Source organism: Perca flavescens, chromosome 24 (assembly GCF_004354835.1).
Source record: "Perca flavescens isolate YP-PL-M2 chromosome 24, PFLA_1.0, whole genome shotgun sequence".
NCBI classification, from domain to species: domain Eukaryota; kingdom Metazoa; phylum Chordata; class Actinopteri; order Perciformes; family Percidae; genus Perca; species Perca flavescens.
The window spans coordinates 13,139,389-13,167,307 of NC_041354.1; the positions used below are offsets into that span (position 1 = coordinate 13,139,389).

At 41.2% G+C, this 27,919-nt stretch overlaps 1 protein-coding gene across 1 annotated transcript; it reads left to right on the forward strand.

Moving 5' to 3' along the window:
• Positions 1–27,691, forward strand: LOC114551156 (transmembrane protein 47). Its single transcript, XM_028572290.1, has 3 exons — positions 1–84; positions 23,083–23,223; positions 27,195–27,691. The coding sequence occupies exons 2-3, from the start codon at positions 23,136–23,138 to the stop codon at positions 27,371–27,373; spliced, it is 267 nt and encodes an 88-aa protein (XP_028428091.1). The 5' UTR covers positions 1–84; positions 23,083–23,135; the 3' UTR covers positions 27,374–27,691.
• Positions 27,692–27,919: the final 228 nt, after the last annotated feature.

The window sequence follows — 27,919 nt, forward strand, 5'->3', positions numbered from 1 at the left end:
AAGGGAACTCGCAATTTATGGGATTATAAAATCATAACAACCGCTCCATCTATGCTGTCCCGCGCGCACCGGACAGAATAGAAGGTAGGCTAGTTACCAAGTGTCTTCTATTATGCGTTGACATGAGCTTATTAATGTAGTAGAGAACAAAGAGTTGTTCTAAATGACATGATGATGATGATGATGATGATGATGATGATGATGATGATGATGGAGGGATGCTTCCTCACCTCTAGAAGGGCATCCATAGAGGAAATCCCCAAAGATAATAATCTGTTGACTGCACAAGCCTAGGCAGATAGTGACTCCCCACTGTCTCTAACCGATAATAACAAAGCCTCAACCTGTGATATCCACATTAATTATTGTGGAGGTGAAATGAAGGAACTTAGTAGGCTGGAGTGCACTTTGAATAGAATTACACTCAAATAATTGTTTTTTTTTCTTTGAAAACTGTAAAGAAAAATGGATCATAAATAAAAAATAAAAATTATTTATTTAAGTTATAGTATACCTGCAGGCTTCTATTGCCATAGAAATCCCCTCACATTCCTGGTAAATACTGACCTTGATGTTAATGGGGACACAAATGGCTGGCAACAGGTATTTTAGGGAGGTATCTGAGGAGATGTGGATGAGCATTAGATGAACACCAGTGGGATGCAAACAGTTTATTTATCAATGCATTAGAGCTGAAATAGTATATCATTCACACAAACACGTTTGATGGTCATTAAAGCCATTTTTTTTAAAGCCAAATTTTTTAATCAACAATGCCCAAAATGCACTAGGTTTCTTCATCTACTAAAATACAGTAAATTGAATATCTTTGAGTTTTTAGACTGTTGGTAAAACAAAACAAATCATTTTAATGTAAAAAATGCAATTTTAAGTTGTTGTATGTTAAAATGTAATGGTGAGAAGGCATCTCTCTGTTATAATGGATGATAATGATTTTTTTCCTATTTGTAAGACTTGACAATACAAGCACCTGGATAGTCTGCTGGGCTATATTTCAGGGAAATACAAGTAAAATGAATGCTGCTCAAGAGCTATAACATGCATATTCAGCCTGTTTTTGTTAGATTATTAAAGCAGCAAATCTGCCACCACCTCCATGGCAAAGTAAATCAACTCTCCTGGGTGCTGCCACTTACCTGCACCTTATTAATGAATAGTCAAAACAGGAGGAGGATTGGAGGGAAATAAAGGCGCTGGCTCGATATAGAGCTCATCCTGTCCGCCTCTTATTTTTTTATTATCCCCCACCTTCTTTTCTTATCTAGAAAACGGCCTTGTTGTCACACACAGGAGATATCTTGCCGTTTTGGGCTGGAGATGAGAGGATGATTTTGAATGTTGGATCGGTTCCCAGGGAAACTAGTTCATGAGCGTTACTTTAATTGAGGTGAAAGTGGCTTTCTTTACTACCACTGTGAGAATGGAAGCTGGCTGGTGCTAATTACACTTTGGGGAATTTAAGAGGAATCGTTTTAAAGGTCTTTAAACTGTCAGACTATCTATCTATCTATCTATCTATCTATCTATCTATCTATCTATCTATCTATCTATCTATCTATCTATCTATCTATCTATCTATCTATCTATGTCACACACTCACTCACTCTTTCTATGTAGCCTACCTGCAGAGCTGATATGTGACCAATCCATAAGTCTCTGCTGCTCTCTCTGTGGGTGGGATGGGATCATGATTGTGTGTGTGTGTGTGTGTGTGTGTGTGTGTGTGTGTGTGTGTGTGTGCGTGCGTGCGTGTATGTATTTGTTGCAACTGCGCAGTGTGTATTTGTATGCAAGTGAATTACTGTGTGTGTGTGTGTGTGTGAGAGTGTGCGTGCGTGCGCGCGTGCGTGTATGTATATGTGGCAACTGCGCACTGTGTATTTGTATGCAAGTGAATTTCTGTGTGTGTATGTGTGTGTGTGTGTGTGTGTGTGTGTGTGTGTGTGTGACAAAAGGGGAGTCTGGGTGTCTGTATGTCAGTGTGTAAAGTGGTGTGTGTGTTTGTGTGTTTGCGTGCATGCGTGAGTATGTATTTGTGGCAACTGCGCAGTGTGTATTTGTATGCAAGTGAATTACTGTGTGTGTGTGTGTGTGTGTGTGTGTGTGTGTGTGTGTGTGTGTGTGTGTGTGTGTGTGTGTGTGTGACAAAAGGGGAGTCTGGGTGTCTGTATGTCAGTGTGTAAATTTGTGTGTGTGTGTGTGTGTGTGTGTGTGTGTGTGTGTGTGTGTGTGTGTGTGTGTGTGTGTGTGTGTGTGTGTGTGTGTGTGTGTGTGTGTGTGTGTGTGTGTGTGTGTGTGCCAATAAGAGACTTCCATGTTGAGCTGACCTATTTCTGGACATTCTCCTCTGAAGCCTAGCTGAATATTTCATGTCACTCTGATTTCTCTGTTGGTGCACCTCCTCTCTTAGGACCTGTTCACACACACACACACACACACACACACACACACACACACACACACACACACACACACACACACCACTCACTGACCCTCTATGACCACCAGTTCCTCTCTTTCTTTCCTCCTCACACACATATTATACATGTTATGGAAAAAATTAGGAGCAAGACTCTCTGGGTACGTGAAGAAAGTTCAGAAAATTTTGATAACTTACACAGAAGCTTTTAATGAAATCTCAATCAAGGAGATACAGCATTACAGTTTAACCACAATGTTGTTTTGTGTAGTGCCATCCCAACATCTTAAGTTCCTGTCTTCCTTAAGGAATATTTAAACTCATGCTGGACATACAAGATTTAGATATTACCAAATAAGGTCCTTCTTCACTCATCTAGTATGTATGTGGGAAGATGCTATTGTTCCTACCTACGTTACAAGTCACGTTGGAGGTACCCCATCACATGGAGCACATTCATCTGTGACACTGGATCAAAGAACATCTTATCCAGTGTTTCAATGTGTTTGTCACTACTCCAGTTTCTGTGTGTATGTATGTTAGGTGTTTGTGTGTGTATGAATGTGAGTAAATGAGTGAGTGAGTGCATGGGTAAGTACGTGTATATAACTTCCTCCCCTGACCTTGGTCGAATGGGAGCGCTTGAGGCAGCCCTGTCTAATCATACAGCTGTACGGCTTTTGTCATCTATGAAGACATTGAACTACTCCTCTGACTGAGATAGGTTATGACCTACTGCTGTCATGTTGGACACTGACCTGAATGAGATCTGGGGTACCACTGTCTCAACTAACACAGCACATGCGTTTGTAAGCTGGAAATTCTCCCACAGTACATTAGGGGTGCATGATATATCGACTGGATATCGTTATCGTGATATCACGTTGCGCAATATTATATTGAAAGTGTTGTAATAAGTATGCAATATACTTTTGTTTCTCAAAAGTCAGTTGAAATAAACCTTGTGTTGTAAGAAAACTTGTTTTATTTATTATAAATCTATTTTGATGTGTTTTACTTTAACTTTTGTAATTTTACATATGTTAAAGAAATATCGCAATTAATATTGATATCACAATATTCATAATGAATATCGCAATATCACATTTCATGTCAATATCGTGCAGCCCTACAGTACATACACATCCAGATTCTAGACCAGGACTCCCTAATTAGATGTCTTGGTGCGACAGGTGTGTGTCGGCTATGTGTGTTAGCCTTACAAACAAAAACATATATACAAAATATATTCCTGCTTGTGTCCGCGCCCTTGGCTTGTTCCAGCACCTGAAACAGACCAAAGCAGCATTCATCCATTCATTGTGGCTGTAGCCCTGGGTGTAGAGCAGGTTGTTCTTTAATAACAAGGTTAATGTTTCAATCTCAGCTTCTTCTGTCTGCATGTCAAAGTGTTCTTGAACAAGAACCTGAAACCCAAGTTGCTCTCGATGGGCAGGTTAGCGCCTTGCATGGCAGCTCCGCCACCATTGGTGTATGAATGTGTGAATGGGTGGATCATGGATCTCACTCACTGACTCAACTCAACATGTTTATCGGAATGCACCGATTTGATTGACAGATTTGCATCACGTGAGATGATTTACAAAGCATACTATTGGTCTGTGAGTTTCCTTGGCTGGTAATCCAGTGCTGTAAAGGCCAGAAATGCTCCGCCGGTGAAAAGTGAAACGCTCCAATAAAATGTAATAACTCTAAATAATTTATCGGGTCTGGATAGGATGGCGCCTGTGCACATATCAGACTGGTCGGTTATAACTCCATATTCTGCTTGTTTATGAAGGAGATGTCCAGTTACGCTGGCTCATCATAGCTTCTTTTCCAACCTTCTCTTTAGCAAAAGTAGCGTCTCACGTTCTATCCTTGAAACACATTGCAGTGAAAACGCTGTGTAACATTAATTACTGGTACTATGTGAGCATGTACACGTACAAGCTGAAATGCATTTTTATTAGTATTTAATAATCACCACACCAGCAGATTTACAATATATTCACCTTCACCCAGCCCATTTGCATGTTACTATGTTGCACATAAACCAAACTAGAAGGTGCCAAGGACCAATAAATGATCCCTGCCCCGTTGAGGGTGCGTTCACTTTACGTTAGAACGTCTGTTGAGGGCGGCTGCACTGTAACCGATAACTGTAACCAAGTTTATATATCCCCGCGCCGTTCATTGCTTTATTATAAGTATATGTCAACAATGTGCACAGAATGGTCGACGCACTTTCACCTGCACCCATCAGGAAACGGGAGAAAGCTTTGAAGTGGGACATATGAAGTTATGTCCACAACTACGAGGGTGAGTAACATAACTTAAGCACCTAGCTAGCTAGCTAACATATGGCGCTAGCATATAGCCTAGCTTGATATCCATAAACAAATAGATTTTCTTTATTGTATAGCTAGATTGAACGACATATGACGGACTGTATGTGTATATGTGATGACCTCACTTTGTATTTTTTCCTTGTTTGGTTAACCATGTTCCTGGGATTTGGCTGATTTCATGTTAGAGCCAGTAGTAGAACCTAAACCGTAATATAACTGAAAGAACACAAGAAACTGGATTATTTGTGTCAGCTTTTGCATCACTGTTGTGTTGTTCATCAGAATTTAGTCTTAATTCCTTCATATAGCATTAGTCTGAAAATGATGAATTCATATCAGTCTGTTTAAAAAGTTGTAACATTAAGTACAATTTCACCACTATAATAAAAACAAATCTAGAAATGATATGCTTTCTTATTTGCTCCTTAAATAGCAGTTATTTGTTTAATTAATACAAAGCAAATTGAACTGAAAAAACAAGTATTTTGTTTCACGTTCTTTTCATCCAGGTGGGGCTGAGGGGCTCGACCCCTGTTGATCTGTGTGTGTCATATCACCAACCCATGATAGCTAGAATTCACCCTGCTGCTTCAGATCTACCTATTGTATGACTGGCTACAGACTACAACCATCTGGTCCAGATCTACCTACTGTATGGCTGACTACAGACTATAACCATCTGGTCCAGATCTACCTACTGTATGGCTGACTACAGACTATAACCATCTGGTCCAGATCTACCTACTGTATGGCTGACTACAGACTACAACCATCTGCTCCAGATCTACATACTGTATGGCTGACTACAGACTATAACCATCTGGTCCAGATCTACCTACTGTATGGCTGACTACAGACTACAACCATCTGCTCCAGATCTACATACTGTATGGCTGACTACAGACTACAACCATCTGGTCCAGATCTATCTACTATATGGCTGACTACAGACTACAACCATCTGCTCCAGATCTACCTACTGTATGGCTGACTACAGACTACAACCATCTGCAAGTTTTGTTTGTAGTGAACATCAACAGCTGCACTAAAAGTCTCTTGGGTTCATATGGGACTTGGTTGTTCTCCATACTGCATCACACACTATATTATATTAGTATATTTTTTGTTTTGTTATATTAGTACAAACAACAGTAAGTATCATTACTTAACCACAGTATATATTATTCTGGTGTACACTGTTGACTTGACTCTAATACAGACAACAGTAAGTATCATTACTTAACCACAGTATATATTATTCTGGTGTACACTGATGACTTGAATCTAATACAGACAACAGTAAGTATCATTACTTAACCACAGTATATATTATTCTGGTGTACACTGTTGACTTGACTCCATGCTATTGATTATACATCACTTTAGCTTACCACTACCTCATAACTTAACCTTAATTGCTCTTGTATAGTTCATTTATCTTCTACTAGTTGTATATACCTCCTATTTAATTGAATTATTCTTAATTTGTGTTGCAATACCTGAATCATCCCTCTTGTGAACACTAGGCTTATCTTATCTTTATTCATAACCCTGCTCACAAACTCACCTTAACCTGGGTCATCTGTTTGCCAATATCAATGTTCCTGCTACAGTAAATCCTATAGGCAAATTGTTCTGCTTTCACCGTTGTATGAACAATACGCTTTTAAGGTTTTGTGTCAAATATTGTGCAATTTGTTTGGACAAGGTAAATTAAAGCTATTTACCAAGTGTCAGCTCTGGTCAATTTAATTGTACTGTTTTTTTTATAAATGTTATGGAAAATGAAAAAAACAATTTGCCTTGATCAGGGTTTTAATTTGTTGCAAATATGAACATGGTTTTAATAATCTGTATCTTATTGCTCTGAAAAACTACAATGATTCAAGAAATATAAGTGATACTTATCAACATTTATTGAATTGATTGAATATATTGGCAGACATTACAGGCACCTACTCATGTCAACAGAGAAAACTATAGTTTGTTCTCTCTTTTATCACTTTGATTATGCAGGTGATGGTGCAGAAAGAGGGGTGAAGTCCTTGTAGATCTCTGGCACTTTGAGGACAGAAAGATCCAGCAACTCTCCACTGTTGTCTTTGTATAGTATGCTCCTATTAAAGACAAATTCATAGACATCAACACATAAGATATTAGGTGTACATAGCTTTCTTTAACATCATTACTATATATATATATAGTATTCGTATAGGTCCGGTTCGTTTATAGTGTGAAAGCATTTTTTGGATGGTTCGGACTTTTGGACTAAATAAAAGAAGCTCTGGCAGGCTCTCCTTGTGTTCAAGACCGGGGAAGCTCCTTTAAGGTGCTTAGTGAGAGAGAGTGACGGTGAATGCGTTCAGAGAAGACAGCTGTCGGCTATCAGAGCAGAGAATACATCAGCAGTTTATTTGTTAAGTGGTAAATGTGCGTAGGTTTCAGTTTGTCTCTGAATAAATGCTCCAGAAAGAAAGTTCCCGTGTCTTGCTTCTCAACATCACAACAAAACAAAAAGGGCTGCGGCAGTAGGGGGAGAGCAGCAGTCAGTAGGGGGAGAGCAGCAGTCAGTAGGGGGAGAGCAGCAGTCAGTATGGGGAGAGCAGCAGTCAGTAGGGGGAGAGCAGAAGTCAGTAGGGGGAGAGCAGCAGTCAGTTGGAAAAACTCCGACACAGAGAGAGCATATGAGAGGACGAGGAAGCCCTTCAACAAACCAATCAGTTAGAAGTATCTGGAGACGTAGCTCACGTATGTGATGACGGCAGGACGTAGGTTTGTCACGTATAGATCTTTAGTGCGCTTGCAAAACTGCAGTGTGAAACCACAACTTACCGGATCAAATGTATACAATGTAACAAAAACATGAACCTTGGTCCGGACCTTGGTTCGGACTTTCACGTGTGAAAACGCCCTTAGTCTCTCTTTGGGTTTGACCATGGTCCTTGGAGCACTTCTGCATCCTTCCTGATCTGAGGTGGCTCTCCCTTCACACTGGGTAACTCTGGCATACCTTTGCCCTGAAGTGTAGGCAAGCTCCATTACCTGCCTGTTCAAAAATAGATAGATAGATAGATAGATAGATAGATTTTTATTGATCCCAAATATGGGAAATTACAGTGTTACAGCAGCAAAATATCAGACACACAGCACACATACAGAATATACTTGAATAATAGGATACAATATACATGAAATAATAATAGGATAGAATAGAAATAACAAATATATAAAATATATACAAGTTGAAAATGTAGAACTACTTAACTAGTATTGATGTAGATGTAGATAAACCTAAAACTCAGTGATGAAGTGTTAAAAAGATTTATTGCCTGTGGTAGGAATGATTTCTTGTAGCGGTCTGTGCGACATCGAAGCTGTCGGAGCCTTTTAGAGAAGGTGCTCCTCTGTTGGACCAGTGTGGGGTGGAGAGGGTGGTTGGGGTTATCCATGATAGATAACAGTTTGTTCAGTGACCTCCTCTTCACCACAGCTTCAAATGTGTCTGAGCCAGCCTTCCTGATCAGTTTTTTCATTCTGTTTGTGTTGCTGGCTCCGATGCTGCTGCCCCAGCAGATGGTGGAGGAGAACAGAGTGCTGGCCACAACAGACTGATAGAACATCTTCTTCAGGAAATAGAATCTGCTCATACCCTTCTTGTAAACAGCAGTGCTGTTGATTTTCCATTTCAGCCTGTTGTCGATGTTGACACCCAGGTATCTGTACTCCTCAACCATGTCCACATCTCCACCCAGAATGCAAAGGGGCTGCGGAGCCGTTACCTTCCTCCTGAAGTTAATCACCATCTCTGTGCACGTTCAGCAGCAGGTGATTCTTACCAGTCCACTCCACAAAGTTGTCCACCAGCGCTCTGTACTCTCCCTCCTGTCCATCCCTTATACTCCCAACAACTGCAAAGTCCTCAGAAAACTTCTGTAGGTGACATGACTCTGAGTTGTACTGGAAGTCTGTGGTGTATAAGGTGAACAGAAAAGGAGACAGCACAGTCCCCTGTAGAGTCCCCGTACCACTTACCACCACATCAGACAGAACACGGTCCAGACGGACAAACTGTGGTCTGCCTGTCAGGTAGTCAGTGATCCAGGAGACTGTGGACGCACCGACGCCCATCATCTGCAGCTTCTCACCTAGTAGCAGTGGCTGGATGGTGTTGAATGCACTGGAGAAATCAAAAAATGTGTAGAGGGTCCAGAGAAGATCTCGCCTGCGGCCTCAGGTAGGCCAAGACCAGCCTCACCGGCACCTTCATCCCATCGGATGTGAGAGCCACTGGGCGGTAGTCCTTGAGGCCAGATGGACTTCTTGGGGACCGGGACAAGGCAGGACGTCTTCCACAGCAGCGGCGCCCTCTGCAGGCTCAGGCTCAGGTTGAAGAGATACTGGAGAACAACAGACAGCTGACTGGCACAGGTCTTCAGGACCCTGGGGCTGATGCCGTCCGGGCCGGCAGTCTCAAAAACAGGGGGGGTTGCTTGAAGTGTCTGTAGGGGGAGATGAAATGTGTTGTAGTGGTGGGGGGAGAGGGCAGACCTCAGGGGAGTGAGAGGGGAGATGTGGGAGCAAGAGAGGGAGTGGAGGAGGCACTGAAGGGTGTAGGGGGTTGGTGGAGTGGAAGTGGAGGCATGGGATGGCTGTGAGCTAAACCTGTTAAAGTAACAGTTTAGCTCGTTTGCTCTCTCATGGCTGCCTGGTGTTTGCCTTCTTTTAGCCCCACACATGGTGTTCTCTTTCATCCCTGTCCACACCTCCCTCACATTGTTCTGTTGCAGTCTGGCCTCCAGCTTCCTCCTGTAGGAGTCTTTACACTCCCTCAGTTTCCCCCGCAGTTAATGCTGTACTTTCCTTAGCTCCTGTCTGTCCCATGACCTGAAAGCTTTCTTCTTCTCATTCAGAAGAACTTTCAGGTCACTGGTGATCCACGGCTTGTGATTGGGAAAGCAGCGTACAGTCCGGGAGGGCATGGTGATGTTCTCACAGAATTGAATGTATTCTGTGATGCAGTCTGTCATGTTATTGATGTCCTCCGCCCAAGTCTGTAGACTCAAAGCAGTCCTACAGTGCCTCCTCAGCCTCCTGAGTCCACCTCCTCACAGTCCTTGTGTGGACAGGCTGCCGTTGGACAAGAGGAACGTACTTAGGAGACAGCAAGACAAGAGACCAGAGTTGTATTGTCTCTTGTGGGGCAGTTAATATATTGTTGAAAGTCCGGGAGGGATTTGTCCAGTGAAACATGATTAAAATCCCCAGTGATAACCATGACGGCATTGGGCTGCTGCGTCTGAAGTTGAGACAGTGGTGTGAATGACATCAGCAGCTGCCTCCGCATCAGTAGATGGTGGAATGTAAACAGCAATCACTATGGCGGACGTAAACTCCCTCGGCAGATAGTACGGACGCAACCCCACAGCCAGCAGTTCAATGTCCGGGCTACATAAACGTTCCTTCACATGTCCAGGATTGCACCACTTTTCACTCACATACAGTGCAATCCCCACTCCATTCTTCTTACCGCTTTCTATAACGTCCCTGTCCGCTCGAACCGCCAAAAAGCCGGGTACCGCCATGCCATGGTCCGGGATGTGCGAGTGCAGCCATGTCTCGGTAAAACACACTCGCGGAACTCCCTCTGGGTTTTAATGCGCGGCGCAAGTTCGTCTGTCTTATTTACCGGAAACCGTACATTCCCCATAATGATCGCTGGGACGGCAGGCTTATGTTTTTTTTTTTTTTTACATTTTAAACCTCTGCAACCCTGGCGTATCCTCCCTAGTTCCTTCGGGATTTCAGGCTTGGCCCCCGGCAGCAGCACAGGTCGACACAGCACTATCAGCTGATCTTGTGTAAGAGAAAAGTTCCGAAGTTGACAGAAGCCATTTCAACACAGGTGTTCTAAAAAAAGAAATGCACTTAAAGACCAAAAAGTGACTAAAAACACGCATACACATCAGGAGCCACTGCAACAGTCGACCGCACGACACAGCGGCATCTTGCCAGGAGTTAAGGCTGATCCAGCATTCCTGAAAGAGGTTTCATCAGGGTTCCACTCACTCTCCTCTCCTGAAGAGGCTTGGATGGTAGAGTGGCACCAGTCCACATTTTACACGGTCAGGGCCCTCAAGCACACATGGGCCCTCAGGAAGACTGTCCAGCGGTTCATTCTGCTTCAGGTTGTCTGCGCTGGGTTGTTGACGCTATTGAACAGGTGAATACATTTTTGGGTGTGCCTGTCCTGTCCTGGGTACTGGGACACTCTACCCTTGGCGTTGCTACCTTGTGGGCTTATGGTGGCAAGCCTCCCACACTGCTATATGTACAGCGGCCACATGATCATCTCGATCCACCTTCATTTGCTGAATGTGGCAGCCAGCCCCTCATTTGTGAGTGTGTGATGGGGGTGTCACATTGACGGATTAGCCTTGGTGGCTATGTGTTCTTCTCACCAGTTTGTGTCTCCCTGGTCAGCTGAGCGCTTTGCAGGCTGACCGGAGTGGCCTTTTTGTTTAGGTGAACAAAGAAAAGGTGCGGGCCTCTATGTGTTCCTGGGGTCGGTCCTGCATCTTGAAGCCTACTCCCAGCAGCCCCTCTGCCTCTCAGGCTTGGCCTTTGCGACTTCCAGGGCTGTTGAGGGTAGATGCGGTGAGTAGTCGTGAGCAGATATTAACACAGATGATGATGTGAAAAACAATGGGCTTTTATTGTGAATGACCCAATTAAGGCCCACAGGCAAAAATTATAATAGAAAAAATTAACAAAATTAAGGAAAGTAACTAAAAAGCACTTTCAAGAAAATAAATTAAAATTGACTTACGAGTCATAACAAGCAAACAATCAGATAAACAATTGTATAAAAATGGACCTTAATTCAAGTCTCAGCACTGAGGATATACCACAGACTTATGTCTTACTTCCTTAGTGCGTACTTCAGCTCTTTCCCCAGCAAATGCTACTGTGGCTCTATATAGCCTGACGACAGCCCCTCAAATTGGAACATACCAACATACAAAATACAGGAGTGGCGCAGGTGTGTAGATAAAGCTTAATACAGACCAAAATACATATAGCTATAAAGCTAAACTATAATGTATGCAATTGTCATTACAATTAACCACAGCCACAAGACATCTTGTTAGCTGTAAAATATAATACATAAGATACAGGTCAACTTCCTGTTACCCCGGAAGTCACAGATAATTCAAACAAAAGGACAGCAGTAAACCTTCCCCCACAACAAAGAGCACATGCTGGTAAGCCCACAACATTTGACCCTCTGTATACTTTTACACTCAATAAACAAACATTAATTACCAAATATTTAAGTGCTGCGTGGTTATTCTACCAGGTGATGTCTGTGACAATCTGAACAGTTTTACACAATAAACAATGATGTATAGATAAATATAACTTGGCCATTAACAAATCACTGCAACGCAGTATTAGATGTTAAAAAATGTGCACAAAACTATGAGATTAATATGGAAAATATGATGAATAACAAATGATATTAAACCAATATACAAACCGAACATATAGACTCGTCAAACAAACATATACAAACAAGGTTACAACGTAACCGAGCGTTTTGTTTTCTAAAATGTTAAATTTTTTTGTGAAATGTTTTTTTTTGTTTTGTCAAATGCTTTAGTGTTTTCTGAAATGCTTTTGTGTTTTGACCTTCAAGGCCACCGTAGATGGCAGGTTAACAAGGAGGACAATGACAACCATGGTGTACAATGGTGAACAACATGGCAGGGTGGGTAAACTAGACAGTAAAGAGAAACTGGAGAAAATCTCTGGGGGCCATTCTAACTGGCATTAGCTCAGCTGGCTAGTAATTACCGGTTAGCTCGCCAGCTGCAGTAGTTCTTGAACTAGCCCACTATGCCACAACATAACCAAGCAATTTTGCAAAGACACACACATTAATTTTTCTGTACCTCTTAGATACTACCATATGTGCCAAAAAGTGTCATTTTCAAATGTATCAATATCCTTATTTTTGTTATATAACGTATATAACATTATATTTTATATACGTTTTTATCCTCCAAAACCTATAACCTTCTGCCTGTATACCATGACAAAAATACAGTCTCTTTAAATATGCTATAAAGATTTAGGGTAAAAACACAAATACACAAATAAGAGAATTATCTGAAAAGAAATTACCAGGAAATCATTAAAACTAGAGACTTTAGGGCTTAATTGAGTAATAATGGATTTGACAAGGTGTACTATGGTCCCAGGCCTCTAAAGATCCAAAGTGTGCATCTATGGGTTAAATTGACAAAGGAACACCCACCAGCTCGTTCCCAACAACCCAAACAACAAGCAAAATGTGGTTAAATGCAGAGAAAGATTGTAAAACCTCAATCAGAGTACGACATATTTAGTTCACAACATGCACAGCAAAGCTTTTAATTAATTGGACTGAGATGGGAAAACAAAGGCATAAAGGAAGGATCTCACTTTGAGGAATAGGATAGAACAGAACTATTGTGTAAACACCAGCTGTTGCAATTGCAATTTGAGTTTCCTTGTTAACTGATACAGGTACAATACTAGTGTGTAGTGTAATGTCTGAAAAGTATCTGAGGCCCTTTCAGACATGTACACGTAATGGCAGTTTAACAGTCACAGTAAAAGTCACAACAGCAATTTTACTAGGTCAGACATAGTAACATGGGGTATTGTATATCTTTTATTTGACTTATTATTTGACTGTAAAGAGATGACAGGGAAGCGAGAGAAGGGGAAAGACATGCAACAAAGGTCCCCATGTGGACATGAATCCCATGTTCACATCATGTGGGATGGATGAACTTGCGAGCATTGGTCATGTGAGGTTTACATTTAATCTACTTACATTGGCTGACGTGAGGCATCTATGTGTGGCTATGTGTGGCTGGTTTTCAGACTTATTAGGATATTGCCCTGATATTTTAGAGCCATAACAAAAATCAGAGTTAATCAGTCATAATTTCAATTTGGATGTATGCTATTTTACGAGATGGATAACTCCAATGTGACATGAACATGGCACAAACCCTAGGCCATGAGGGTGCCTTCATTTTAGGTCATTGGGGAGATTTTTCTCATGTAAGATCAGTATATAATAATAAATATAATAATACATAAATAAATTGAGACCAGCACTCCCTGCCTATATTATTTCATTCATGTCAGCTGCATGTATGAAATGTAGAATATCAAGCAAGAAACAAAAAAGAATTAAATGACTCACAACTTTAAGCTGCTTTAATCAATATTATCCACCTACTCTGAAGCTCCCCGCTGCCCGCAGCTCAATGCTGTTTGTCAGAGGTAAGAAAAGGCAGCAGAATTGTCTAATAAATGATGAACCTATGAGAAGAGTGTGTCCCTCACACTCATGTTAGTCATTAATTAAGGTTCAAACAACAAAATAAGTTTTACAATCCATTACTGATGCAGAGAGATGATGTGTGAGAGATCCAAAATCACTTTTCTTCCTTCATATCATTACTTCCCAACTCACCACTGTGCACCAGGTACCAAATATCACACATTCATTGTTGCTCTGAATGTCCTCTCATGTCTGAATAATAATAATAATAATGTACCACAATGACAAAAGGCCATCACTTTAACAAATAGATGAAGCAAGTTATTCCATGGGATCTTTTATATTGATGACAGTACAGCAACTTCAATAGTCGGCCAGCAACCAGCATATGAGATCACGTCAATTCCACACAAAAGTCCTGGAGTTGAATTCCCTGATATCTGGCAAATGGGACACTGCTTCAGATGAAACATCTTATAGACACACGCACAGGCACATGCACACACACACAGGGTACTCTCTGTTGAAAGGTGTTTTAACACTAGAAGTTAAAACAGGCAGCCAACCTACTCTTTTCCTGTCTTTATTCGGTCACTCCTTCTCTGACTCCCTTACCTCTTCCTGTCTGGCTCACCCACCTCCTCCTCTTCTCCTATATTCATTCATCCCTCCTGTTCGTTGACCTCCTTTTCTCATCTGCTCCCCCTCCCCTCACCCTTTCTTTCTCATTCATCTTTTCATGCTCAATCTGTAAACAAAGTATCTGTTTCAGATGAAAAAAAATGCAACACAATGAACAAATGAAACAGAAGCACAATAAATGACTGAGAACAAAAGATGTGCTATAGGTCTTTCATTCACCTGACCTTGACCAAAGATTTCCCAGGCTCGCTGATGGATTTGGTTACAGCTTGAGAAACCACCACTAAAAGCAAATAAACTATACTATGTTTTCTCTTTTCTTACACTGTCTGTATATTGTTTAGAATTATGAAAATTGGAAGTGGTGGAGTATAAATAGTGGAAAGTGGGGTCATTTTTGACCCACCTTTTGTTGTCACAGATTTGAGATCAGTCACCACTGAAGACCTAAAAACCTCCATTACAGTAATGCCTCCTCGCTTTCTGCCCTTCTGATCTTTCTCTATCAGTCTATAGATCCATCCGTTGCTTTTACTTCTACAGCCTTTGTCATCTGTACTCATAAATGAATTGTCTTTATCCCAATATTCAACCTTCCTCCAATTTCTTTTTTCATCTCCTTTATGTTTGGAACTCATTGCCTTTTCTCCTCTCTTCCCTCCTTCCTGTCCCTCTCTCCTTCCAGTGGGCTTCATTGTTACATTTCCAATGTTAATCATTTTCTCTTTGCAATTTCACCATCCTCCTTTTCGTTAGCCCTCTCCATCTTCGTGCCCCCTTTCCATTTTCTCCAGGGTCAAGTCTCCTCCTTTTTCTTCTCTCCCTCTTTTCCTCTCTTACCCAGACCTTCCTTTTCCCTCCTCTTTTTTCTTCTGGCTCCATCTCTCCTTTCAGTGAGCTGAGCCCCCAGAGACGCCGTTCTATTTGTAGCGGCTGAACGAGGAATGGGAGATGATGTGGCATTCAGACAGACAGACAGACAGACAGACAGACAGACAGACAGACAAGGGAATAGTAGCTCCCACTTGCCATTCCCACACACACACATGCACGCAAAACAAGCTTTCTTAAAGCATTTAAAGAGCACTACATACAAAGTGTTAAAGTCTTAAAATAAACACATTATAAATTATTATTACTGTATAAAAAAGAACAAAATTGTCCTCCATACAATTATATTCTTCTGATGGTATCTTTTTTTCAGCTTTTTTTTTCTTTTTTTCTTTCATATTTTTGTTGTTAAATTGTACTTAGATTAAATATCAGCAGGAAAATGACCTTCAAATGTTTTAAATCCACTGTGTGAAATATAGAGGGTTATTATTTTCTATAGTTTACAGTAAGTTTATGTTAGACCTGAAACTGTAAACCTGTACCGGTTTCGGACTGTGGGACTGTGGGACACTTTGTTCTTTGGGAAACTTAGCTAACTAAAGCTATTCTTGGCATTTTATAGACTAAACGATTAATTAGATAATCAAAAAATAATGGATAGAATAATCAATATTGCTCATTACTTATTGCAGTGATACTGTATTTGCATCTTGAAGGGTGATGAGCATCACAGGAAATGTGACCAACAGGGATCACGAGGGGGCTAATGCAAACCATAAACACAGAATGTAAAGAGTCTTACCCACTGAAAGCATAAAGGTCTCTGCAATCTGTATATATTTCTCCATTATTTGGATCATTTACTGTATTTATCTCTTGTGGCTGGTGAAATGTTAAAATGACAATGTACTGTATGTTTACACTGTACTTTTGATTTTACATTTGCAGCTACAGGACTGGTGGGATCTGTTTTTGACATGACCCCAAGGTAATACAGCAGCTAATCAGTGTGACTGCTTAGAGTGGCTTTACAGTAAAGAAAAAAATGTGACAGTAATCCTGTCACATGGCAAATAGTCACATTACAGCAAGAGGTATTTCTCTCTGTGTGTGTGTGTGTGTGTGTGTGTGTGTGTGTGTGTGTGTGTGTGTGTGTGTGTGTGTGTGTGTGTGTGTGTGTGTGTGTGTGTGTGTGTGAGAAAAAAAGAAGGAGAAGTTCCCAGAACAGCACAGTGTGTGTTTGTGTGTGAGAAACTGGTGAAGGAAACTAATTAGCAAGTTGCATACACCGAGTGTGTGTGTGTGCAAGTGAGAGAAAGAGGGATGACTGATAGTGTACATATGGCAAATTCTACATTTGCTTAAATGTGGCCATGATGCAATTTGAAAAATGGGAATGTGTGTGTGTTTGAGAGAGAGAACAAGAGGGCGAGGTATTTGCAACTGTTGTAGTGAGTGACTGTAGTGGTAGTAATAAAAAACATTACATTCAAAATAGGATGCACTTGGCCGATACTGTCAAGCTAGTGTAATGGATTATTGTTTACTTAAATACATTTTGCCGGTGGATGAATCTATAGAGACCTTGCCCTCTGCCTGTATTTTCTCTTTTTTGTTATTTGGCACGGTGTTCAGCCTGTTTACATCACTGTGTTCTTGTGCTGTGACTGTTTGACTGAGACACACATGCGACAAGCTCTGCATTCACACAAAGTATGACACCTTCCTGCATGGTTGTGTTGTGTGTGGAGACATAACCATGCAGGAAGGTGCCATACTTTGTGTGGTTGTTTGTGTGTGTGTTTATTTGCGCTTTAGAACGTAACAGCCGTGAAACAATCAGAAAATCTTTTTTTGCGGCTTTGCTCTTGCCAGCGCCACTCCATCTCTTGATAAACTCTCTAGCTTGCTCAACCACCGCTGCTTTCTTTCTCTTTGACTCGTTGAGCCGGAGAGGAGGGGCCAACTTTGAATGCTGTGTTTACAACCACCAACCGACAGATGCTGGTTAGTACATCTTTAACCACATCTAATCATATAAATTCCACAAGAGTGAGAGGCTACAGAGACGGCAGTTAATGATACTCAGCCAAGCTAGGCTAAATGTTTTTCACCATAATGATTAGATTTAGCTACTGCCTTATTTATGTGGTATAAAAAATGGGTTAAATTTGCTTTAGTTAAGTGTAAACTTTAGTTTAGCTGGTGAGATGGCCTGCAGTTTGGTTTTTACCTATGTTTTTAAAGGTCCTGCAATTTAACATGGGTCTGGCTAGTCCACACAGCCAGAGCCGTATATTAGAGAGAGTTTGGCCAACTAGAATCCAATGTTCTGAGCTATCCCGTTATGCGATTGGTTCCGAGGTGGTTATGTGTGACTCCATGTTGGTTACCAACATTCATCTGATTCCCATTGACATAGTGCAGGGAATAGTGGCAAAATGAAATAAATTATTTAAAAAATGACATAAATCACTGAAAAAATGCCCAACTGTTTTGCTGCAATGAAAGACAGGGAAGCGGCAAAAGATTTCACAAGCCCCACCGTGAACCAAAAAGGCGAAAAGTAAAAGTAAGTAAAGTAAGTAAAGTGACTATTCATTATTGTGTGAGGTAAATGTCAATTTCTCTCTTCGACTTATGATAACAAATTACATAGGTACAATATAGTAATACCATCGTTAATGTGTACCATGCTGTCAAAAAAGTTCTAACACTGCTTTAGAAATGAATGAAGTTTGAAGTTAGCCAATTCCTTATGCGAGGGTTAGCTTTTTCGCTAGCACTCCATGTACCCAAATGCTTGTGATCTAGCCATAGTCTGCCATAGGCTTTTGGTCTTGACCGAGTCCAGGTGTCTTTATTATGTTCATAATAATATTGGAGGGAAAGTGAAACACAGATTGGACGGGGATGTTTGGCTTTTCACAAGTTTAGACAGTTAGCTAAAGTGCTTTACCTAAAATCTGAAGCAAACAAATAGAAATAGAAATAGAATAGAAATTGGGTTTAGGAATACCTTGTTGCCAAGAAACATTTTGTCCACAAAATAATCTAATCAGCAGCATCATTCAAAGATGCAAATCTGTGCCCTTGTTTTTATATACATCTGTGCCCTCGGTTTTATAAACTGTTCGCACGGATTCATAATACTCCTGTTCATACCGACAGCACTAGACCTGTTTGCCGTTGGGTGCTGTTCTACCAGCTCCTCGCCGTTTTGCCGTGCCACCCTCCTGCTCGGATCCCTGAGAGCGTTTTGGATACACTACACTTGCTTCGCCCGCTGCTGTCCTGTCTCCTCCACCAGCGCAGCTTAATTGTCCTTGGCTGCTTTGTTTTTCTTTGACGTCCATTAAAAGACACTTAAAACTTTTTCTCTGTGTCCGTGTTGTGATACTCTGTGTTCTGGGTCATAGCCACAGCCATAATACTGGTAGCCTATTTTAACACTTTTAACCCAGGCCTGGAAGCATTTATTTGGGCTTAGGAAGGAGGCTGGTGGGCCTGGAGGTAAAGACCCAGGCCTGGAGCCTCTTAGTTAGCGTTAGGAGGGAGGCTGGTGGGCCTGGAGGTCAAGACCCAGCCATAGAGGCACTAACTGGGGCTTAGCTGGGAGGCTGGGGGCCCTGGAGCATGTTAACACAGGCTTGGAGGCACTTACTGAAATGATCTGTGCCGTAAGTTATCATTCATTCCTTGTTCTCTGAAGAAAAAAGCTGTTTAAATAGTTCACAAATGTGTGCGCATGTATTGCATAACCGAACACACAGATTAGAAAACCGAGGGCACAGATTGTGAATCCGCGCAAACAGTTTATAAAACCGAGGGCACAGATTTGTAATCTGAGCGCAAAGTTTTTTCTAAACTGATCCCAGAGGGGCTCCGTAGTAATAAAAGATGCTTCTGATTGTACTCTTTTTTTTTATCCCCCCTTTTCTTCTTCTACTCACTTTCTCCTCTCATCTTTAATTTCCTCCTTTCCCCTCCGCCTCCCACTATCCACCTCTGCATCTAATCTTTCACCTCTATCTCTGTCTCTTTTCTCTTTCAGCCTCTAAAGCTCTCATTTTTCCTTATCTCTCCCCTCCACCATCAATCTTTCATATGCTTTTTTACCACACTAGAGCAGTAAATTTAGGCGTTGCCTGTATTTACACAACTTAAATATCTGTAAAATAAAAAATACATGACTTTACAGTAATAGCCGTGCAGTATACCATCGATTCCGATTACTGTGCATTGGTTTTGCATCTTTACTGATAGCTACATTTCTGCTTCAGATGCGTTTCACTGATGTTTTATCCAGATCTTTCAGTTTGAAGTTTATCTTTTACGAGCTACTGTATGTCCTTAGGAGTACAGATTATTTTATTTATTTATATATTTTGTAATATAGCACTTTCTAGTTTAGCTGTGTAGTGCACAAATAGATTTTACAGCATCTTACATGAGCCAGGCCAATTTGACAGCATCCCATCTGATCACAGTATGTGCGTGTGTGTGTGTGTGTGTGTATGTGTGTATGTGTGTGTGTGTGTGTGTGTGTGTGTGTGTGTGTGTGTGTGTGTGTTTGTGTTTTTTGATGATGATTTCACAATAAAATCAATCCATTCCAATTAATCTTAAGTTTTTTTCCACTGAGAAGTCAAGTGAACTTTGGCACACTCATTTTGGCCATTGACGAATAGCAAATTGTCTTGACAGTGAGAGTCTAAAATAGAGGAAGATATTGTTCCTTTTTAGCTCTAATGACCATCCACTTTTAATTCAAATGAGACTGTAACTTTTGCTAAGACAGTGACCACTGTGGCCACAAATGGCAACAGAATAATAGCACAAAAACTATGCCATGCTAAATGCAGTGAGATTTTCTTTTGATGCTATGTGGTTGCTGGTTGCATGTGTTAAAGCTTTAGTGCCTAACTTTTTTTTATATTAATGAACGTCCATTACATTCAAGCCATTGTCAGATGAGTTGATACAAAGCAAATTAAGACTATCAGCTCCACAAAACTATCTCTGTATTTCTCGGTATGGATATGTTTATGTCACTAGAAACTCAAGTGATGATTATTCCCTCTTCTGAAGAGTCCATCATGCTTTTTTAATAATCCGTGTCCTCCTTGGTTACAAGCAACTGCGTGGAGGAGGGGTGGGGGTGGTGCACGATTATGGAAGGCTTGCATCATGTGGATGCAACAACAGTGTTGTTGTCATTGCTTAGAATTCATGTGTGTTCTCTCACGTAGTGAAGTCTCTGTTGCAATTCCTGTGTTTGTGCACAGGCCTTCTGCTTGCTTTCAGATTTCTTTCCATTTGTTCTGCTTTTCTGATATGGCAGTGATTACAGACTGGGCTAGATCATCCGCTAGGAGATCAAAATTGGGACTGTAGCTTATCCAAGATGAATTTGGTTGTTCTGAATAAATTCACGAAAAGAATGAGATGCAAACAGACTATTCATCAATGATATATTTTGCCTCTGTCCTCCGACTGGTGGAAGATGTCTGAGATGTCACACAGGGTGGCCGGGATTGCTGGGAGAGTTTCCTCGACTGCCCAGGTTGCATTATACTGGCATGCCCATCACGTGACACGTAGCTTCTTGATCATGCGCCACCGTCCCAGACATAATATTTGTAGATTTGTAGTGTCTCAAAAACCTCTGCTGCAACATTGACATTATGCACTGGCAAACAACAAAAATGTAGCTCTACTGTATATTACAGTGAGTGTATGCTTGATGCTGGCTAGAAGTGAGTCCGCATCTAACCCATCTGCTGGATGCAGAAATTCCTCATGCTCTTTCTATGACACTGGCTACAAATGCCTCACAATCACTGCAATCTGTTCCTTACAATCAGCATCTTTACTTTCATCCACCAGGTGAGGGATGCTCTGCATCATCCATTACAGTAAATATATATTATTCTGTGTGTCATTGTGAATGTATTTGTCATTTGAAATTAGCTTCAGGCTAGCTAGCGAGGAATGCACACACCTTCCAGTTACTTAATTAGCCAATTTAGACATGGTATGTGTTGAAGTTGAAATGTCTTTAATGTCCCCAAGGGGCAATTTGTTTCACAACATGTAGCCAACACATAAACATTAGCACAAAAAAACACATAAAACCTAAAATAGTAAATAGATAAAAACATAAATACATGTACACTACACTTAAAAAGATGACAAAAATATGCTGTGAAATGGGCAGGGATGGCAGATGACCCAACAGCTGATGGTACAGTGTGTGTGTGTGTGTGTGTGTGTGTGTGTGTGTGTGTGTGTGTGTGTGTGTGTGTGTGTGTGTGTGTGTGTGTGTGAGAGAGCATGTATCTTTGTATGTGCTATTTCAGTGTGCATCAAGCAGTGCTCCCTTTACATAAATGCAGACAGAATTTTGATAGCATGCCAGCAAAGCTTTTTAGCCGAGGCTTTTTGTCAGCTCAGGTATACTAAGTGCTCTCTCTCTCTCTTCATTACTTTCACTCAGTGATGCTCTGTCCCCAGCCCCTTCACGCCCTCCTTACCTCCTTTTCCCTTCTCGCCCCGTATTTCGTTCCCCTCGGCCTCTTCTCCTCCTTTTGGCATTTATTTGCATGTGGCCCTTTCTTTGTCCTTGTAAAATCAGCTTCTTGGAGACGCTATCCGCCTCGTTGCCACCAAACCTCTCTTCATCTCTCTTGCCCCTGCTTTTTTCCTCAGTTTGCCTTTGTTCCTTGATTCCCTTTGTTTTTCAGGGTTCTTTTTTCTTTACAGTATCTATCTTTCCATTGCCTTTAATCCCTACCTTTTTCATCCCATTCCTTCCTTTCTTTCTTTTAACTTTGTCCAAACTTTCCGTCTATCCAACCTTCCTTCATCTTTCTCCTCCTGTCATCTTACTTCACTTCTTTCCTTCATATCCTTTGATTCATACCACCCTCCTCTCTTTTCTTTCACCTTCCATCCTTTTTTCATATGCTTTCCTTCCTTTTCCATTTGCCCCTTGCTTCATTGTGTCTTTCCTGCCCTTTTGTTTCGCTCTTCACCACCCTTATTTCTGCCATCTTTCCTTCCACTTTTCATCAATTTCTTCTGATTTTCATCTTGTTTTCTCCTTCCTATTTTATTATTCACTCCTTTTTTATACCTTTCTCACCTCCTACCTCTTTCTCACTTTAATCAACATACTTGATGGTGGTAAAGGGCAGTAAAATGAAATGTCAAATGAAATAATATGTCTCTTGTGGCTCTGCCTCAAGATCTTGTGCATTTAATTTTTGGCTCTGGTACGTGTTCGCTATGTGGCATTTATTCATTAATGGTCTCTTATGGTTTTTTTGTTGCATACATGTTGCTTCCCTGTGCTCACCCACTGTTGTCACTTTCTTCTTCTCTTTACAACTTTCTCTGTCCACCTTCCTCCATCCTTCCAACCCTTGGTCTTCCTTCCTCATTTCTTCTCCTTCTCTCCTCCGCCTTTCCAGACTGGCAGGTTGCTACGCTGGCCCTATTGCTAGGAGGTGGAGCCCTGGTGCTGATGTCATTCCTGGTCGCTCTAGTTGCAGTGTGCATCGGCACGAGACGGCGCTTCTACGCACCCGTCGCCTTTATGCTCTTTGCTGCAGGTCAGCGCACAGACAATAAACTGTAGTCCATTCCACAATTACACCTAATGACACACACGCACGCACACTCATTCATGTGCTCGTGCACACACACACACACACATGCACGCATGCACACACGCACGCACGCACACACACATACACACACACACAGACACACACACATACACACACACACATACTTAATTAGCCAATTTAGACATGGTAACTGGAAGGTTGCAGGGTAATCACATTGAAAACTGACATGCATTTAAATGATAATCCTTACTCATTACATAGACACACACACACACACACACACATTCACACACAATTCCTCTCTTCCTCAAACTCATTTAGAGAAAATCCTATTTTTATGAGTCAGGCCCAGCAGGGTCAGAGAGAAGTGTCACGCCTGTCCCTTTCATTTCCCCATCCATCCCTAACCTCAAATTGCGAAGTTTCCACAGTTTCCCCCATTCTAACCTCCCTGAATAATTGGTAAATGTATTTATTTTAGGCATGAAATGTTTCACTTTGCAAAGCTGGATGTGTTGTCATACTGTGCAAACCACAGAAGTGAGATAAAGCTTTAAAGAGGAATTCTTTATTTAAGAGATTTATAGAAGCTATTTGATTTCTCATAGACCGGGAGTCTTCTTATCCTGAAAAATACTTTCAAAGCTTGTATCAGAAATGAAAATGCATAAACGGCTTGGAATTAAACCTTTTTCTTATGTTTGGATTGACATTTGACTGCCTATTCAAATATAATTATAAAATGGGTAGCTCAAATCAAGCAACCAGATGAAGCTGTGATACAATAACCATACACACACCATAACGGCTTTGATTCAAATTACTTTGCACAATAAGTGTCACTTAAAAGTAGCGCAATATATCAATAGTAAATAAATGTCTAAAATGAAATTTTGTAATACAGCTTTTTGAGTAGGAGCGTTGTCAAAATCGCTGTGCGGTGTGTATTTTTGTCCTCAGAGAGTTAAAATATTCACTTAAGACATATACATACACATATACACTTAAGTGTATGCTATATTTAGAATATTTTCACCTTATTTCACTTTACCTTGCCGTCAGACAGCCCTTTTTGACAGGGAACTGGAGCCGCTATCTATGCTGTCTTCAAAGCCACCAGACTCAATTAATAAAAGAGTTACTCTTCTACTGCTGCCTCGATCGATTAGTTGCTTGTCTACTGCTGTCTCGATCAATTAGTTTTTTGTGTGCCATTCTTTAGCGTTAAGCAAAAGAAAGTCGATGCTAGTGAAGGCTAACGTTACCTGCGCTGCGTTCCATAGCAACCACCTTGGTATATGCAGGCAGCCAGCCCTGGAGAGCCTATTTTATTGGTAACATGATTATGTTTTTATAGAAATGTATTTAAATTAGAATGTGACTATAACTTTCATATTGACCGTTTTGTAAAAGCAATAGCTCAATTCAGTCTTTAATACGTTGTGTATTATATCACAGCTAAGGGGGTTGTCATCCCTCTGCTTCAAGCTGAACAACGCCCCTTACATACCACGGCTAGTCGTTAGCTATTGCTTAGTCATTGTGCATGCTGTAATGATTTAAGCCTTTCTGTCTTTATCTCAGCAAAGCAAACAGGCAGTTTACTTGAATGCAAAAACAGGTACGAAATGGGAAGAGCCACTGGTTCCAGAAGTATTGTTTCCAAATGTAAATTCTTATTTCAACCTTTCTGAATTTAAGAAGCTGATCCTACCATAAATAATCTTGAAGAAGTTGTTAAAACTAGATTATGTTGTACATCTTTTTCAACACCATGAATTGGAACTCGAACAAAATGTGCTCATATACTATTTTACTTTGCAAAAAGTAAAATGAACTGCTTTGATTGAATAATAATCAATACTTCAAGCAAAATACTGATATATCATTTTACAGCTTAACATAAACAAACACTAGCTGTCAAAATGTAGTTGTTTTCACCGTAACGGGACACAAACAACCTTTCTAAACGATATCGAAAGGCAAAGTGTGTTCGGATGGACTATAAGGGAACACTCAGTGAAATATTGATCACATACACACTTCTTGACAACAAAGTACCTCTTTAAGGCTGTTTTCACACCATCTGATATTTGTTCAAGTGCCCATATTATGAAAAAAACGCTTTTTCTGGGATTTGGGGTGTTAGTTTGTGTCTCTGGTGCTTCCACACACATACAAACTTGGAAAAAAAACCCATCCATGTTCAAAATCTGCAGGGTTTTCTACGTCACTAGCCGAAACTCATTCTCAATGGCAAAACACTGCTACAACACACGAGTTCACCATAATCTACAAAAGAACTACTTACATGTCCCTGTTCTGCAGGTATTCCACGCAAAGTTGGAAGTGCACCCTGGTTTAGAAGAAGACTCCCGGCTAATCCTGCCTTGTACTGACTGAAGTTAGAGAAACAGCTAACTAGCTGATGTGATCCTTACCTAGGTCCTGCGCATGTGCGACTCCCAACAAAGATGGTACAGAAGTGAGAGTTCTCACTCTGTAGTAAAACAGAGACCTGAACACACAGGGTGAAAAGAGGAGCTGCAGCAATGTGCAGTACAACAAAAATATGGTGTTTTTTAAAACTTAAACCACGTAAACCTATTCTGGTACAACCTGAAAATACAATTATGAACCTGAAAATTAGCATAATATGGGCGCTTTAATATTTGCGTGTTTTTGAATATTGTGTAGTCCGTGTTGTTGTTTTTTTCATGCTGGTTATGTTCCCACAGGAAGAATTCCCTTTGAAGAAATAACAATTGATGTATTCTCCTTTGTTCCACTGCCATCTATCTCTCCTAGCCCTCCTTTCTGCCCCCCGACCCGGCGATTCAGTGGGAGTGGTATTTAAAGGGCCCATTTGTGTGACATTGTGTTCCTTAACCCTCCAGTGTAGCACAAGTAGACTTTATGTTTCACAATTATTGTTTTCCGTCAGATCGTTTATAGATCTCGACATTTCTGACCGCACTTGAAGGCAGCTTCATCTCACAAGAAAGAAAAAAAATATGGAGGGCTGTGCTTTGTGCTGGAGCTTGTTGCAGGAAACAGTCAGTTGTTACACAAACTCCCGGGCAGTTAAGTGCTTGTGTTTTGTTTTTTACCCTCATAGTGTTTAAAAAAAGTCTTGTGGCAGCGGTAGAGGCAGTGATATTGCTGTTTACTGTATGGGACTCTCACACCGCCTCAAAATGAAACTGCCAAGTCTGATCGCTGGTTACAAGATTGGTCACCGCAGGGTGACGTCTGGTTCCTTCCCTGCTTCTTCCAAAAGTCCACTTTTGTCTCTTTAGTCTTGCTGACATTCACGAGTAGGTTGTTGTCCTGATACCAGCGAGTCAGGTCCTCTACTTCCTTCAGGTAGGCCTTGTCATTGTTATCTGTGATCAGGCCCACCACAGCTGTGTCGTCCGCAAACTTAATGCTAGTGTTGGAGTCAAAAGGAGCTACACAGTCGTGTGTGAATAAAGAGTACAGCAGGGACTCAAAACATAGCCCTGGGGTGCTCCGGTGTTAAAGATGAAGGTGAAAGACGTATGTCCGCCCACCCTCACCATCTTTGGTCTGCCTGTCAGGAAATCAAGGATCAACATACACAGTGAGGTGTTTAATCCCAGGTCCGTGAGCTGGAGGAAACAATGGTGTTAAACGCTGAACTGTAGTTAATGAACAGCACACACACACACACACACACACACACCATAAATTACACAGTAGCTACCCTTCTGCCTCTTCAAGCTGTCACCCAGGCTGGTATCGTGTTGTACTAGCTATACTAAATATAGATACTGACTCAGTATGTTTTTAAATGATTTTATTTTTCTAACCTTTATTTAACATTAAAGCATGTAAAAGTAGTAGAAACCCACAAAAGTATGAACCTGAAAATTAACATAATATGTCTCCTTTAAGAAATTATACTTAAATGGTTTGCATGTGTCCTCCAGTTGTCCTCCAGGCCTGCAGCTTGGTCCTCTACCCCATCAAGTTCATTGAGAGCATCAACCTGAGAATCTACCACGAGTTCAACTGGGGCTACGGCCTGGCCTGGGGAGGAACCATCTTCTCCTTCGGTGGGGGAATCCTCTACTGCCTCAACCCCAAAAACTACGAGGAGTATTACTAGCTCTAATGCAAGCCGAGAAGCCTACATGTTGGTAGAGGTAGTCAGGAGACAAGCAAGGTTTTTTTTTGGTTTTTTTGTAACCGCTCAATTCCCAAGAACTCTAAGTATAAAGTATACATCGTATTTGAACCAATAACTGTACTACCACAAGCTTCCACCCGGGGGAAATTCAAGGGGTGAAGCTGCCGGTCGGGGGATTTCTTTTCTTGCCTCAAATAACAGTTGAGGCTGAGGCTGCATATTTGAACTTACAGCCGTAACGTCACCAAGTTGGTCCTGGGGAGGGGTTGGTGGGTGGGAAGGAGTCTTACCAGTTTAATCCCAGGACTTGTGACACAGGGTAGAACTGACAACCCTGTAGTAACAAAGGATGGAGGTTTATGGTGATGACCGCACCTCTGTTCTTTCTTCCCTGTGAACTAAACTGCAAGTCACTACTAACAACCCAACTTATTGACTCTTTTACTTTGGAATCAGGATGTCACACTGGGAGGCTTTTACCACACGTTTACGCACGCATGCACATGCAACGGCACGTGTATCTTC